Source organism: Oryctolagus cuniculus, chromosome 1 (genome assembly GCF_051225735.1).
Source record: "Oryctolagus cuniculus isolate XC-2025 breed Fujian yellow rabbit chromosome 1, ASM5122573v1, whole genome shotgun sequence".
Classification (NCBI taxonomy): domain Eukaryota; kingdom Metazoa; phylum Chordata; class Mammalia; order Lagomorpha; family Leporidae; genus Oryctolagus; species Oryctolagus cuniculus.
In genome coordinates this window covers 86,511,662-86,526,525 of record NC_142867.1, presented here as the reverse complement: position 1 = coordinate 86,526,525, position 14,864 = coordinate 86,511,662, and the positions used below count along the sequence as shown (strand labels likewise).

The 14,864-nt window shown below is 52.4% G+C and overlaps 2 protein-coding genes across 2 annotated transcripts; both read right to left on the bottom strand.

Annotated features, from left to right (window-relative positions):
* Positions 1–3,190: 3,190 nt before the first annotated feature.
* LOC127489960 (lysine-specific demethylase 4D-like) lies at positions 3,191–5,617 on the bottom strand. Its single transcript, XM_051841958.3, has one exon. It carries the CDS (start codon positions 5,561–5,563, stop codon positions 3,410–3,412), a length of 2,154 nt encoding a protein of 717 aa, XP_051697918.2. The 5' UTR covers positions 5,564–5,617; the 3' UTR covers positions 3,191–3,409.
* A 4,238-nt stretch (positions 5,618–9,855) lies between these two features.
* Positions 9,856–12,292, bottom strand: LOC149128509 (lysine-specific demethylase 4D-like). Its single transcript, XM_089312076.1, has one exon. It carries the CDS (start codon positions 12,236–12,238, stop codon positions 10,085–10,087), a length of 2,154 nt encoding a protein of 717 aa, XP_089168202.1. The 5' UTR covers positions 12,239–12,292; the 3' UTR covers positions 9,856–10,084.
* Between the last annotated feature and the right edge of the window lie 2,572 nt (positions 12,293–14,864).

Here is a 14,864-nt window from a genome sequence, read left to right as displayed (position 1 = left end):
AAGGAACATCAGAGTGGAAAATCAAGTGTTGGGGACAGGCAACCTTGACAGATACAACCAAAGAAATCCCAGGGAGCAACACGAATATCAAATGAATGGAGCGGGTACTTTGTGAAAAGCTTCATTGGGAAGGAAGAGTGACAACAACCTGTCTTGCATCTGCTGGCTCCCTCCCCAGCTGGGAGCCACAGGCAGGGCTGGGCCAGGCTGAGCCCAGGAGCCAGGAATTCCATCCTGGTCTCCCCCAAGAGGGGCAGGGGCTGGAGTACTTGGGCCATTCCCACAGCTTTCCCAGGTGCAGTGGCAGAAAGCTGGAGTGGAAGGGGAGTGGCCAGAACATGCACTATGGGAGGTCAGCCCTGTAGGGTGTGAACTAATCCTTTCTCTCACCCTACAGGCCCCTAAGGGGACATTTTACACAAAAGTCCTTTTCAAAGATTTGCAAAATTCCTTTTAAAAATACAATTATTTTAGTATTAAAATTGATATAGAAACATGGATTTTCTTAATACATTTCCTTTTTTTCTTTTTCTTTTCTTTCTTTCTTTCTTCATTTATTTATAGGAAGGCAGGCACGGTTAGACAGAGAGAGAGAGAGAGAGAGACAGAGAGAGAGAGAAAGGTCTTCCTTCTGTTGTTTCACCTCTCAAATGGCTGCCATGGCCATCCCGCTGCGGCTGGCACATTGTGCCGATCCCAAGCCAGGAGCCAGGTGCCTCCTCCTGGTCTCCCATGTGGGTGCAGGGCCCAAGGACCTGGGCCATCCTCCATTGCCTTCCTGGGCCACAGCAGAGAGCTGGACTGGAAGATGAGCAACTGGGACAGAATCCAGCGCCCCAATTGGGACTAGAACCGGGGCTGCCAGCACCACAGGCAGAGGATTAGCCAAGTGAGCCTCGGCGCCAGCCTCTTAATACATTTCTAGCAACTTTTAGAAGATCCTTCATAGTTAAGAAAAAGACGCATTCGGTAGAAAGGATTCAAGTGAGTTCAGTAGGAAAGGACTAAAGTGAAGAAGGTGGAGCCGAGGCTGTGTTGCCTCCACTTAGGGCTCCAGCAGCCCACAGCTGTGCGGGACTCCTGGCTGCTCTGTTTCCAGTGCAGCTCCCTGCTAGCCTCCCTGGAAGATCTCCTCTTTGCTCTGTTTCTTCCCCTCTCTCGGTCACTCTGCCTTTCAAATAAATTAAAAGAACACCACTTAATAAACAGAAGTTGTATATGTGACTACATACCAAAAACCTGTTTTTTTTTAAAAAAAAAAAAAAAGACAAAAAGTGATTATGGTATGCGGCTAACTACCCAGCACTGAGACTCTAACTGGCACCCATATGGGATGCTGCCATTGCAGGTGGTGGTGTTGCCCGCTAGGCCATAGCACCAGTCCCATGAATAGCTATTACACAATGTACACATGCATCAAGACATCACACAGAATCACATTAATATGTGCAATGTGATACATCCGCTACATTCTTATTAAATTAATGAAAACGCATTGAAATAGTGTCTTATGCACGCAGGACTTGACGATAAACAACTATTTCTAATGTATGTATTCATTTTTCATTCTAATTTCAGTGTGCTCATTCTATTCATAAAAATGTGTATTGTCAAGCAGCATGTCATGTGCTGGCAGCAGCCTCATTCAAGTGTACTTCAAAGCTCTGTGGAAGGGGCCGGCGCTGTGGCACAGCGGGTAAAGCCGATGTCTAGGACCTATGGGGCCAGCATCCCACATGGGTGCTGGTTCCAGTCCGGGCTACTCCTCATCAGGTCCAGCTCCCTGTTATTGTACCTGGGTATGCCACAGAGGATGGCCCCAGGACTGCACCCACATGGGAGACGCAGAAGCAGCTCCTGGCTCCTGGCTCCTGGCTCCTGGCTCCTGGCTCCTGGCTCCTGGCTTAGGATCGTCTCAGCTCTGGAGGTTGAGGCCATTAGGGAGTGAACCAGAGGATCACTGCCTCTCTCTAACTCTGCCTTTCGAATGCATGAATACATCTTTCAAAAAGAGAAGAACAGATCTTGGAAAACGTGTCTGTGAATGCACACTTGACCATTCAAACTGTTCTGCCCAAGTTTGTAACAGTTGAAACACTCTCTGCCTAGGAGGACAATTTACGCTTTTCACTTTGTCAAGCTCTGGATGAGTATCAACTTTTGAGTGTTGTCCAATCGAGTGAGAGTGTAGTGGTATGTCATTCCGATTTGCATATGCAGGGACACTGCTGTGGCATAGCCGGTGAAAGCCACTGCCAGTCCTGCAAGCATCCCATATGGGCGCCAATTGAGTCCAGGGTGCTAAACTTCCAATCCTGCACTCTGCTGTGGCCTGGGAAAGCAGTGAAGATGGCCCAAGTGCTTGGGCCCCTGCGTAGCCGTGGAGCCGTGGGAGACCTGGAAGAGTCTCCTAGCTCCTGGCTTTGGAGCGGCGCAGCTCTGGCCCTTGTGGCCAATTGGGGAGTAAACCAGCAGATGGAAGACCTCTCTCTCTCTCTCTCTCTCTCTCTCTCTCTCTGTCTGCCTCTCCTTCTCTCTCTGTTTAACACTGACTTTCAAGCAAATAACTAAATCTTTAAAAAAAATAAACTTATCATCTGCTTCCTCGTGGCCGACATGCCCGTGAGCATTTTACTAAAGAGTCTGGGGCTGTAATTCTGGGCAGCCAAGAATCCCTCTTAGGGTGAAGATCAGGGGAGAAAAGGAAGACGAGACTCTCCCCACCCCGGGTTGTCCTACTATTCCGTTTCTACCAACTGCAACAATAAAATACATTTTGCCACCTGCCTTCCTGCACATATAACCTTCATTTTGTATTAGGGATGCCTCTAAATTCTATATATTTTGCTAGACATGTATCAAGTATTTCTTCTTCAGTAAAATGCTGACTTTGGTACTAAATAGTAACTAAATAAAAAGTCTGCATCTTCAGAGGGTATGCAGCTTCCTCGTGGTGGTATGTTTTGAAACAAGGCCTACCTAGGCTTGAATTTTGTCAGCTGCCATTGGCATTCATGAGTACTTGATCCTATCCCTTTTGTTCTGACTGCATTGCTAAGATAAGCTTATTCCTACATTTTCTCTTTTAAACCAGCTTAGAGAAAAAACTTACACTAAATTCATTCAGTGAAGTTTATTTGAGCAATTAAAACAACTTCAGCAACAAGAATACAAAAATACAATCATTGACTACCTTTCATCTACTCTGCTTCATATACAATTTAAGTTTAAAAACACGCCAAGGAGTTCTCGTTTCTCTTTGCACGAGGAATACATAACAGGCAGAAATCAGAAATGCCAGTCAGGTACTAGGTCTCCAGTGGGGACAGGCCAGGATGAATGCTCCCGTGGCTGGGAACTTTACAGGTTCTGAGGGTCAGGGGCCACTGCACAGTCACAGAGCAGATGGTCAAGGGCTCAGGGGCTGAAGAGCGTTCACTGGTGCTGAATTTGGCTCATGCCACCAGAAAGCGCCTCCCTGTGGCTTGAGCCAGAGGGGACTAGCATCAGGCACACCAGGGCCGGGGGCAAGCACAGACGCAGCCAAGGTTCTGGAGGCGCAAGTGCGGCGCACCACCCCATCCTCTGCCTGATTCCCAGGAGACGCCCAGTCCCCAGCAGTGTCCCTGCAGAAGCTTCTGAATGGCTGCACGCTGGTGCTGGGAGGAGTCAGCGGCACCACGTCAGGGAGACCCACGGTGATGCTGTCCAAGGAGAGCAGGCAGGGGCCCGGGTGCATCGGGGCATGGGGATCCAGCGGGGGCCCCAAGGGCTGAAGATCCGGGGCGCAGCAACATCCCGAAGCCTTGGCAGGAAACGGGCGTTCAGGGCTCTGAGTAGCACTGACCTCTGAAGCTCCATCACTGGGCAGGGGCGGAGCCTCGGCGCCAGCATCGGTGTGTGCAGAGGGGGACAACAGCCGCCTCTTGGGTGGAACCTCCAGGCTGGGCTCCTCAGCTTGCAGTGGCCGAGGACGCCGACCACTACCATGACCAGGTCTAGCAGCTGACAGGCACACAGCCTCGGCAGACAGAGCTGGAGTCGGTAACCAGGCCAGGTCGGGCTGCCTGGACCTGCGAACGTCAGTGTGCAGTGTGACATCACTGCTGTGGCCCAGAGCCAACTGAGATCCGGGGCCCACAGGAGCAGCTCGACGGGTGCTACCAGAGGCCGGCACAGGCCCAGTGGACCTAGCCTGGGGCGAGGAAAGCTGCCTGAGGCCCAGGGCAGCCCTCCAGAGCCCGCGATCCTGCCTACAGGCCGTCAGCTCCTGGCTGGTGCACAACGCGTGGCTGGGGCGCGGCTTCAGGCAGCGGCGTGATTTCTGGCTGCTGCATGGCTCCTCACTGGTGCCTGGCTCCTGGCTGAGGCTTGGCCCCTGGCTGGTGAGAAGCTCCTGGCTGCTGTGAGGTTCCTCACTGCTGCGTGGCTCCTGGCTGAGGCTTGGCCCCTGGCTGGTGAGAAGCGGCTGGCTGGTGCCTGGCTCCCGGCTAGTGTGTGGATCCTGGCTTGTTTGGCCCATGGGCTCCGGGAGGGCCACAGCGCCACGGTCTTGCCCGCGTTTCCACAGTTCGTAGCGCTCGGGTTGCAGGATACGAACGAAGGGGTCCATGTCAAAGGTGACCCTGGCCTCCCCGCAGCTGCACTGGGAGGCCACTTTGCCATAGTCGATCCAGCGCGGGGTGGCGAAATTGATGGCTTCGGCGCAGTTGAAGCCGTGGTTGAAGCCCGCGTGGTAGCCGTAAGGAAAGGTCACCATGAACTCGCCAGCCTGCTGAGTGACGCGGCGGAAGGGGATGCCGTTCTGCCGCAGGACGCTGGGCGAGATGAGGGCCACCTTGTGCCGCAGGAAGGCCTGGCAGCTGCGGGAACTGCCCGGGAACAGCTGCCCGGCCAGGCGCTCCAGGCGCCGCCCGTGCTCCGGGGGCACCGCGTACCACGTCTTGGGCTCCCCGAAGTGCAGGTAGTTGATGCTGTACAGGTCCATGTCCTCCGTGTGCCAGGCGAACGTGGTCTTCCACATGCCAAAGTACAGGTAGGGCGTGTTGACGCCCTCGATGACGACGCCGCACTCCTGCGCCAGCAGGTCCAGAGGCGAGCCCAGGCGCCTGAGGTTCCAGTGTGCCGTGTTTTCATCAAACAGAGAGCCGCTGATGCCAGCGCCGTAGATCGGGGCATCGTAGACACGGGTCTTCCAGTACTTTTGCTCCAACTCTTCGAAAGTCAGGTGCGCTGGGGTCTGGTATTTTGTGCTGGTGGCCAGCTGGCGATACTGTCTCAGGGTCATGGCTCTCCTCTTTCTGTGGAACTGAGTGAAGACACCTGCCCCGCCATAGGCCTTCTGCTGGAGGGGGCGGGCTATCAAGATGTCATCCATGTCGTCGTAGCTCTGTCTGGCCCTCCACTCCTTGGGTGGGATGACCTTGGCCAGGCCTCCTCGGTGTGCACCCTGAGATTCCATCTGAGCGATAAATTGGTTGAAGTCCATAAACTCCTCCATGGTTGGGTAGAATGTCATGATGTGGCAGCTGGGGTTCTGGGGGCCGGAGCTCTCAGGCGTCATGGCTGCAAGACAGGAAAGTGGGCGACTCTGAGTCCCCAGGTGTGTTCTAGATCGTCCCCCTAGAATTTCCCCCAGAGGATCTTCTCTACGTAGTCTCTCTTTAGTAAAGATGGATTCATTCATTTCACAGGCAGAATCACACAATCACACACACACACACACACACACACAGAGAGAGAGAGAGAGAGAGAGAGAGAGAGAGGGAGGTCTTCCATCTGCCTGTTCACTCCCCAAATGGCCTCAACAGCCAGAGCTGGGCCCATCCAAACCTGGAGCTGCTTCTGCATCCCCCGTGGGTACAGTGGGTCAGAGCACTTGGATCTCCTTCCACTGCTTTCCCAGGCCATCTCAGGGAGCAGGGTTGAGAGCAGAGCCGTTGGAACTCCAATCAGAGCCCATTGGGGATGCTGGCCCCTAGGCGGAGGATTAACCACCTAAGCTAGAGTGGCCTGCCCCTCTCTGCTGATTTGCTACGTGGTTTCCTTTCTATGGGAAGCCCTAACAGAGATCGAAATGTGGAGAAATGAGAAGGTCTCTTTTCCAGGCTTGTTAATGGCATAGCAGAACCCAAGGAGGGAAGACCTCTTTCCCCGTCTCTCCATCTCTCTGTCCTAACCCTGCCACTCAAAAAATAAATACATGTTTGAAAAAATCCGTGAATACTCCTACAGAAGAGTACATGGAGAAACACGAAGAGAACAGAGAGACAACGCACATAAAGCATATTAGGATAACATAGGTGGCATTAATAAACGTCTCCCAAAGACGTTTTTAAAGTTGAAATGGAGTCTTCAACGCTTTTGGCATAAGGACTTTCTCAAAAGCACAGGCACCAAATACGGTCTAACAGAATAAGAAATTGAGCTACCTGCCGTGGATGAAATCCTGATCCAGGTGAACACACTCTAGGACTCAGAGAGAGGTGGTTTCCCGTGGCCGCTGCAGTCGCAAGGAGGCTCCATCTCTCCGCGCTTCCTTCCGGCTTTATACCTGGGCCAGGTTCGAATCCAATCAGCCCTCAGCTCAGGAAATCCCAGAGCTGGGTTTCTGTCTGACAGGCCAGCTTCATTTTGCCCCACCCTTTGCGTTGACATTTGTAGCCAAACTCAAAGGAACATCAGAGTGGAAAATCAAGTGTTGGGGACAGGCAACCTTGACAGATACAACCAAAGAAATCCCAGGGAGCAACACGAATATCAAATGAATGGAGCGGGTACTTTGTGAAAAGCTTCATTGGGAAGGAAGAGTGACAACAACCTGTCTTGCATCTGCTGGCTCCCTCCCCAGCTGGGAGCCACAGGCAGGGCTGGGCCAGGCTGAGCCCAGGAGCCAGGAATTCCATCCTGGTCTCCCCCAAGAGGGGCAGGGGCTGGAGTACTTGGGCCATTCCCACAGCTTTCCCAGGTGCAGTGGCAGAAAGCTGGAGTGGAAGGGGAGTGGCCAGAACATGCACTATGGGAGGTCAGCCCTGTAGGGTGTGAACTAATCCTTTCTCTCACCCTACAGGCCCCTAAGGGGACATTTTACACAAAAGTCCTTTTCAAAGATTTGCAAAATTCCTTTTAAAAATACAATTATTTTAGTATTAAAATTGATATAGAAACATGGATTTTCTTAATACATTTCCTTTTTTTCTTTTTCTTTTCTTTCTTTCTTTCTTCATTTATTTATAGGAAGGCAGGCACGGTTAGACAGAGAGAGAGAGAGAGAGAGACAGAGAGAGAGAGAAAGGTCTTCCTTCTGTTGTTTCACCTCTCAAATGGCTGCCATGGCCATCCCGCTGCGGCTGGCACATTGTGCCGATCCCAAGCCAGGAGCCAGGTGCCTCCTCCTGGTCTCCCATGTGGGTGCAGGGCCCAAGGACCTGGGCCATCCTCCATTGCCTTCCTGGGCCACAGCAGAGAGCTGGACTGGAAGATGAGCAACTGGGACAGAATCCAGCGCCCCAATTGGGACTAGAACCGGGGCTGCCAGCACCACAGGCAGAGGATTAGCCAAGTGAGCCTCGGCGCCAGCCTCTTAATACATTTCTAGCAACTTTTAGAAGATCCTTCATAGTTAAGAAAAAGACGCATTCGGTAGAAAGGATTCAAGTGAGTTCAGTAGGAAAGGACTAAAGTGAAGAAGGTGGAGCCGAGGCTGTGTTGCCTCCACTTAGGGCTCCAGCAGCCCACAGCTGTGCGGGACTCCTGGCTGCTCTGTTTCCAGTGCAGCTCCCTGCTAGCCTCCCTGGAAGATCTCCTCTTTGCTCTGTTTCTTCCCCTCTCTCGGTCACTCTGCCTTTCAAATAAATTAAAAGAACACCACTTAATAAACAGAAGTTGTATATGTGACTACATACCAAAAACCTGTTTTTTTTTAAAAAAAAAAAAAAAAGAAAAAAAGTGATTATGGTATGCGGCTAACTACCCAGCACTGAGACTCTAACTGGCACCCATATGGGATGCTGCCATTGCAGGTGGTGGTGTTGCCCGCTAGGCCATAGCACCAGTCCCATGAATAGCTATTACACAATGTACACATGCATCAAGACATCACACAGAATCACATTAATATGTGCAATGTGATACATCCGCTACATTCTTATTAAATTAATGAAAACGCATTGAAATAGTGTCTTCTGCACGCAGGACTTGACGATAAACAACTATTTCTAATGTATGTATTCATTTTTCATTCTAATTTCAGTGTGCTCATTCTATTCATAAAAATGTGTATTGTCAAGCAGCATGTCATGTGCTGGCAGCAGCCTCATTCAAGTGTACTTCAAAGCTCTGTGGAAGGGGCCGGCGCTGTGGCACAGCGGGTAAAGCCGATGTCTAGGACCTATGGGGCCAGCATCCCACATGGGTGCTGGTTCCAGTCCGGGCTACTCCTCATCAGGTCCAGCTCCCTGTTATTGTACCTGGGTATGCCACAGAGGATGGCCCCAGGACTGCACCCACATGGGAGACGCAGAAGCAGCTCCTGGCTCCTGGCTCCTGGCTCCTGGCTCCTGGCTCCTGGCTCCTGGCTTAGGATCGTCTCAGCTCTGGAGGTTGAGGCCATTAGGGAGTGAACCAGAGGATCACTGCCTCTCTCTAACTCTGCCTTTCGAATGCATGAATACATCTTTCAAAAAGAGAAGAACAGATCTTGGAAAACGTGTCTGTGAATGCACACTTGACCATTCAAACTGTTCTGCCCAAGTTTGTATCAGTTGAAACACTCTCTGCCTAGGAGGACAATTTACGCTTTTCACTTTGTCAAGCTCTGGATGAGTATCAACTTTTGAGTGTTGTCCAATCGAGTGAGAGTGTAGTGGTATGTCATTCCGATTTGCATATGCAGGGACACTGCTGTGGCATAGCCGGTGAAAGCCACTGCCAGTCCTGCAAGCATCCCATATGGGCGCCAATTGAGTCCAGGGTGCTAAACTTCCAATCCTGCACTCTGCTGTGGCCTGGGAAAGCAGTGAAGATGGCCCAAGTGCTTGGGCCCCTGCGTAGCCGTGGAGCCGTGGGAGACCTGGAAGAGTCTCCTAGCTCCTGGCTTTGGAGCGGCGCAGCTCTGGCCCTTGTGGCCAATTGGGGAGTAAACCAGCAGATGGAAGACCTCTCTCTCTCTCTCTCTCTCTCTCTCTCTCTCTCTGTCTGCCTCTCCTTCTCTCTCTGTTTAACACTGACTTTCAAGCAAATAACTAAATCTTTAAAAAAAATAAACTTATCATCTGCTTCCTCGTGGCCGACATGCCCGTGAGCATTTTACTAAAGAGTCTGGGGCTGTAATTCTGGGCAGCCAAGAATCCCTCTTAGGGTGAAGATCAGGGGAGAAAAGGAAGACGAGACTCTCCCCACCCCGGGTTGTCCTACTATTCCGTTTCTACCAACTGCAACAATAAAATACATTTTGCCACCTGCCTTCCTGCACATATAACCTTCATTTTGTATTAGGGATGCCTCTAAATTCTATATATTTTGCTAGACATGTATCAAGTATTTCTTCTTCAGTAAAATGCTGACTTTGGTACTAAATAGTAACTAAATAAAAAGTCTGCATCTTCAGAGGGTATGCAGCTTCCTCGTGGTGGTATGTTTTGAAACAAGGCCTACCTAGGCTTGAATTTTGTCAGCTGCCATTGGCATTCATGAGTACTTGATCCTATCCCTTTTGTTCTGACTGCATTGCTAAGATAAGCTTATTCCTACATTTTCTCTTTTAAACCAGCTTAGAGAAAAAACTTACACTAAATTCATTCAGTGAAGTTTATTTGAGCAATTAAAACAACTTCAGCAACAAGAATACAAAAATACAATCATTGACTACCTTTCATCTACTCTGCTTCATATACAATTTAAGTTTAAAAACACGCCAAGGAGTTCTCGTTTCTCTTTGCACGAGGAATACATAACAGGCAGAAATCAGAAATGCCAGTCAGGTACTAGGTCTCCAGTGGGGACAGGCCAGGATGAATGCTCCCGTGGCTGGGAACTTTACAGGTTCTGAGGGTCAGGGGCCACTGCACAGTCACAGAGCAGATGGTCAAGGGCTCAGGGGCTGAAGAGCGTTCACTGGTGCTGAACTTGGCTCATGCCACCAGAAAGCGCCTCCCTGTGGCTTGAGCCAGAGGGGACTAGCATCAGGCACACCAGGGCCGGGGGCAAGCACAGACGCAGCCAAGGTTCTGGAGGCGCAAGTGCGGCGCACCACCCCATCCTCTGCCTGATTCCCAGGAGACGCCCAGTCCCCAGCAGTGTCCCTGCAGAAGCTTCTGAATGGCTGCACGCTGGTGCTGGGAGGAGTCAGCGGCACCACGTCAGGGAGACCCACGGTGATGCTGTCCAAGGAGAGCAGGCAGGGGCCCGGGTGCATCGGGGCATGGGGATCCAGCGGGGGCCCCAAGGGTTGAAGATCCGGGGCGCAGCAACATCCCGAAGCCTTGGCAGGAAACGGGCGTTCAGGGCTCTGAGTAGCACTGACCTCTGAAGCTCCATCACTGGGCAGGGGCGGAGCCTCGGCGCCAGCATCGGTGTGTGCAGAGGGGGACAACAGCCGCCTCTTGGGTGGAACCTCCAGGCTGGGCTCCTCAGCTTGCAGTGGCCGAGGACGCCGACCACTACCATGACCAGGTCTAGCAGCTGACAGGCACACAGCCTCGGCAGACAGAGCTGGAGTCGGTAACCAGGCCAGGTCGGGCTGCCTGGACCTGCGAACGTCAGTGTGCAGTGTGACATCACTGCTGTGGCCCAGAGCCAACTGAGATCCGGGGCCCACAGGAGCAGCTCGACGGGTGCTACCAGAGGCCGGCACAGGCCCAGTGGACCTAGCCTGGGGCGAGGAAAGCTGCCTGAGGCCCAGGGCAGCCCTCCAGAGCCCGCGATCCTGCCTACAGGCCGTCAGCTCCTGGCTGGTGCACAACGCGTGGCTGGGGCGCGGCTTCAGGCAGCGGCGTGATTTCTGGCTGCTGCATGGCTCCTCACTGGTGCCTGGCTCCTGGCTGAGGCTTGGCCCCTGGCTGGTGAGAAGCTCCTGGCTGCTGTGAGGTTCCTCACTGCTGCGTGGCTCCTGGCTGAGGCTTGGCCCCTGGCTGGTGAGAAGCGGCTGGCTGGTGCCTGGCTCCCGGCTAGTGTGTGGATCCTGGCTTGTTTGGCCCATGGGCTCCGGGAGGGCCACAGCGCCACGGTCTTGCCCGCGTTTCCACAGTTCGTAGCGCTCGGGTTGCAGGATACGAACGAAGGGGTCCATGTCAAAGGTGACCCTGGCCTCCCCGCAGCTGCACTGGGAGGCCACTTTGCCATAGTCGATCCAGCGCGGGGTGGCGAAATTGATGGCTTCGGCGCAGTTGAAGCCGTGGTTGAAGCCCGCGTGGTAGCCGTAAGGAAAGGTCACCATGAACTCGCCAGCCTGCTGAGTGACGCGGCGGAAGGGGATGCCGTTCTGCCGCAGGACGCTGGGCGAGATGAGGGCCACCTTGTGCCGCAGGAAGGCCTGGCAGCTGCGGGAACTGCCCGGGAACAGCTGCCCGGCCAGGCGCTCCAGGCGCCGCCCGTGCTCCGGGGGCACCGCGTACCACGTCTTGGGCTCCCCGAAGTGCAGGTAGTTGATGCTGTACAGGTCCATGTCCTCCGTGTGCCAGGCGAACGTGGTCTTCCACATGCCAAAGTACAGGTAGGGCGTGTTGACGCCCTCGATGACGACGCCGCACTCCTGCGCCAGCAGGTCCAGAGGCGAGCCCAGGCGCCTGAGGTTCCAGTGTGCCGTGTTTTCATCAAACAGAGAGCCGCTGATGCCAGCGCCGTAGATCGGGGCATCGTAGACACGGGTCTTCCAGTACTTTTGCTCCAACTCTTCGAAAGTCAGGTGCGCTGGGGTCTGGTATTTTGTGCTGGTGGCCAGCTGGCGATACTGTCTCAGGGTCATGGCTCTCCTCTTTCTGTGGAACTGAGTGAAGACACCTGCCCCGCCATAGGCCTTCTGCTGGAGGGGGCGGGCTATCAAGATGTCATCCATGTCGTCGTAGCTCTGTCTGGCCCTCCACTCCTTGGGTGGGATGACCTTGGCCAGGCCTCCTCGGTGTGCACCCTGAGATTCCATCTGAGCGATAAATTGGTTGAAGTCCATAAACTCCTCCATGGTTGGGTAGAATGTCATGATGTGGCAGCTGGGGTTCTGGGGGCCGGAGCTCTCAGGCGTCATGGCTGCAAGACAGGAAAGTGGGCGACTCTGAGTCCCCAGGTGTGTTCTAGATCGTCCCCCTAGAATTTCCCCCAGAGGATCTTCTCTACGTAGTCTCTCTTTAGTAAAGATGGATTCATTCATTTCACAGGCAGAATCACACACACACACACACACACACACAGAGAGAGAGAGAGAGAGAGAGAGAGAGAGAGAGAGGGAGGTCTTCCATCTGCCTGTTCACTCCCCAAATGGCCTCAACAGCCAGAGCTGGGCCCATCCAAACCTGGAGCTGCTTCTGCATCCCCCGTGGGTACAGTGGGTCAGAGCACTTGGATCTCCTTCCACTGCTTTCCCAGGCCATCTCAGGGAGCAGGGTTGAGAGCAGAGCCGTTGGAACTCCAATCAGAGCCCATTGGGGATGCTGGCCCCTAGGCGGAGGATTAACCACCTAAGCTAGAGTGGCCTGCCCCTCTCTGCTGATTTGCTACGTGGTTTCCTTTCTATGGGAAGCCCTAACAGAGATCGAAATGTGGAGAAATGAGAAGGTCTCTTTTCCAGGCTTGTTAATGGCATAGCAGAACCCAAGGAGGGAAGACCTCTTTCCCCGTCTCTCCATCTCTCTGTCCTAACCCTGCCACTCAAAAAATAAATACATGTTTGAAAAAATCCGTGAATACTCCTACAGAAGAGTACATGGAGAAACACGAAGAGAACAGAGAGACAACGCACATAAAGCATATTAGGATAACATAGGTGGCATTAATAAACGTCTCCCAAAGACGTTTTTAAAGTTGAAATGGAGTCTTCAACGCTTTTGGCATAAGGACTTTCTCAAAAGCACAGGCACCAAATACGGTCTAACAGAATAAGAAATTGAGCTACCTGCCGTGGATGAAATCCTGATCCAGGTGAACACACTCTAGGACTCAGAGAGAGGTGGTTTCCCGTGGCCGCTGCAGTCGCAAGGAGGCTCCATCTCTCCGCGCTTCCTTCCGGCTTTATACCTGGGCCAGGTTCGAATCCAATCAGCCCTCAGCTCAGGAAATCCCAGAGCTGGGTTTCTGTCTGACAGGCCAGCTTCATTTTGCCCCACCCTTTGCGTTGACATTTGTAGCCAAACTCAAAGGAACATCAGAGTGGAAAATCAAGTGTTGGGGACAGGCAACCTTGACAGATACAACCAAAGAAATCCCAGGGAGCAACACGAATATCAAATGAATGGAGCGGGTACTTTGTGAAAAGCTTCATTGGGAAGGAAGAGTGACAACAACCTGTCTTGCATCTGCTGGCTCCCTCCCCAGCTGGGAGCCACAGGCAGGGCTGGGCCAGGCTGAGCCCAGGAGCCAGGAATTCCATCCTGGTCTCCCCCAAGAGGGGCAGGGGCTGGAGTACTTGGGCCATTCCCACAGCTTTCCCAGGTGCAGTGGCAGAAAGCTGGAGTGGAAGGGGAGTGGCCAGAACATGCACTATGGGAGGTCAGCCCTGTAGGGTGTGAACTAATCCTTTCTCTCACCCTACAGGCCCCTAAGGGGACATTTTACACAAAAGTCCTTTTCAAAGATTTGCAAAATTCCTTTTAAAAATACAATTATTTTAGTATTAAAATTGATATAGAAACATGGATTTTCTTAATACATTTCCTTTTTTTCTTTTTCTTTTCTTTCTTTCTTTCTTCATTTATTTATAGGAAGGCAGGCACGGTTAGACAGAGAGAGAGAGAGAGAGAGACAGAGAGAGAGAGAAAGGTCTTCCTTCTGTTGTTTCACCTCTCAAATGGCTGCCATGGCCATCCCGCTGCGGCTGGCACATTGTGCCGATCCCAAGCCAGGAGCCAGGTGCCTCCTCCTGGTCTCCCATGTGGGTGCAGGGCCCAAGGACCTGGGCCATCCTCCATTGCCTTCCTGGGCCACAGCAGAGAGCTGGACTGGAAGATGAGCAACTGGGACAGAATCCAGCGCCCCAATTGGGACTAGAACCGGGGCTGCCAGCACCACAGGCAGAGGATTAGCCAAGTGAGCCTCGGCGCCAGCCTCTTAATACATTTCTAGCAACTTTTAGAAGATCCTTCATAGTTAAGAAAAAGACGCATTCGGTAGAAAGGATTCAAGTGAGTTCAGTAGGAAAGGACTAAAGTGAAGAAGGTGGAGCCGAGGCTGTGTTGCCTCCACTTAGGGCTCCAGCAGCCCACAGCTGTGCGGGACTCCTGGCTGCTCTGTTTCCAGTGCAGCTCCCTGCTAGCCTCCCTGGAAGATCTCCTCTTTGCTCTGTTTCTTCCCCTCTCTCGGTCACTCTGCCTTTCAAATAAATTAAAAGAACACCACTTAATAAACAGAAGTTGTATATGTGACTACATACCAAAAACCTGTTTTTTTTTAAAAAAAAAAAAAAAGAAAAAAAGTGATTATGGTATGCGGCTAACTACCCAGCACTGAGACTCTAACTGGCACCCATATGGGATGCTGCCATTGCAGGTGGTGGTGTTGCCCGCTAGGCCATAGCACCAGTCCCATGAATAGCTATTACACAATGTACACATGCATCAAGACATCACACAGAATCACATTAATATGTGCAATGTGATACATCCGCTACATTCTTATTAAATTAATGAAAACGCATTGAAATAGTGTCTTATGCACGCAGG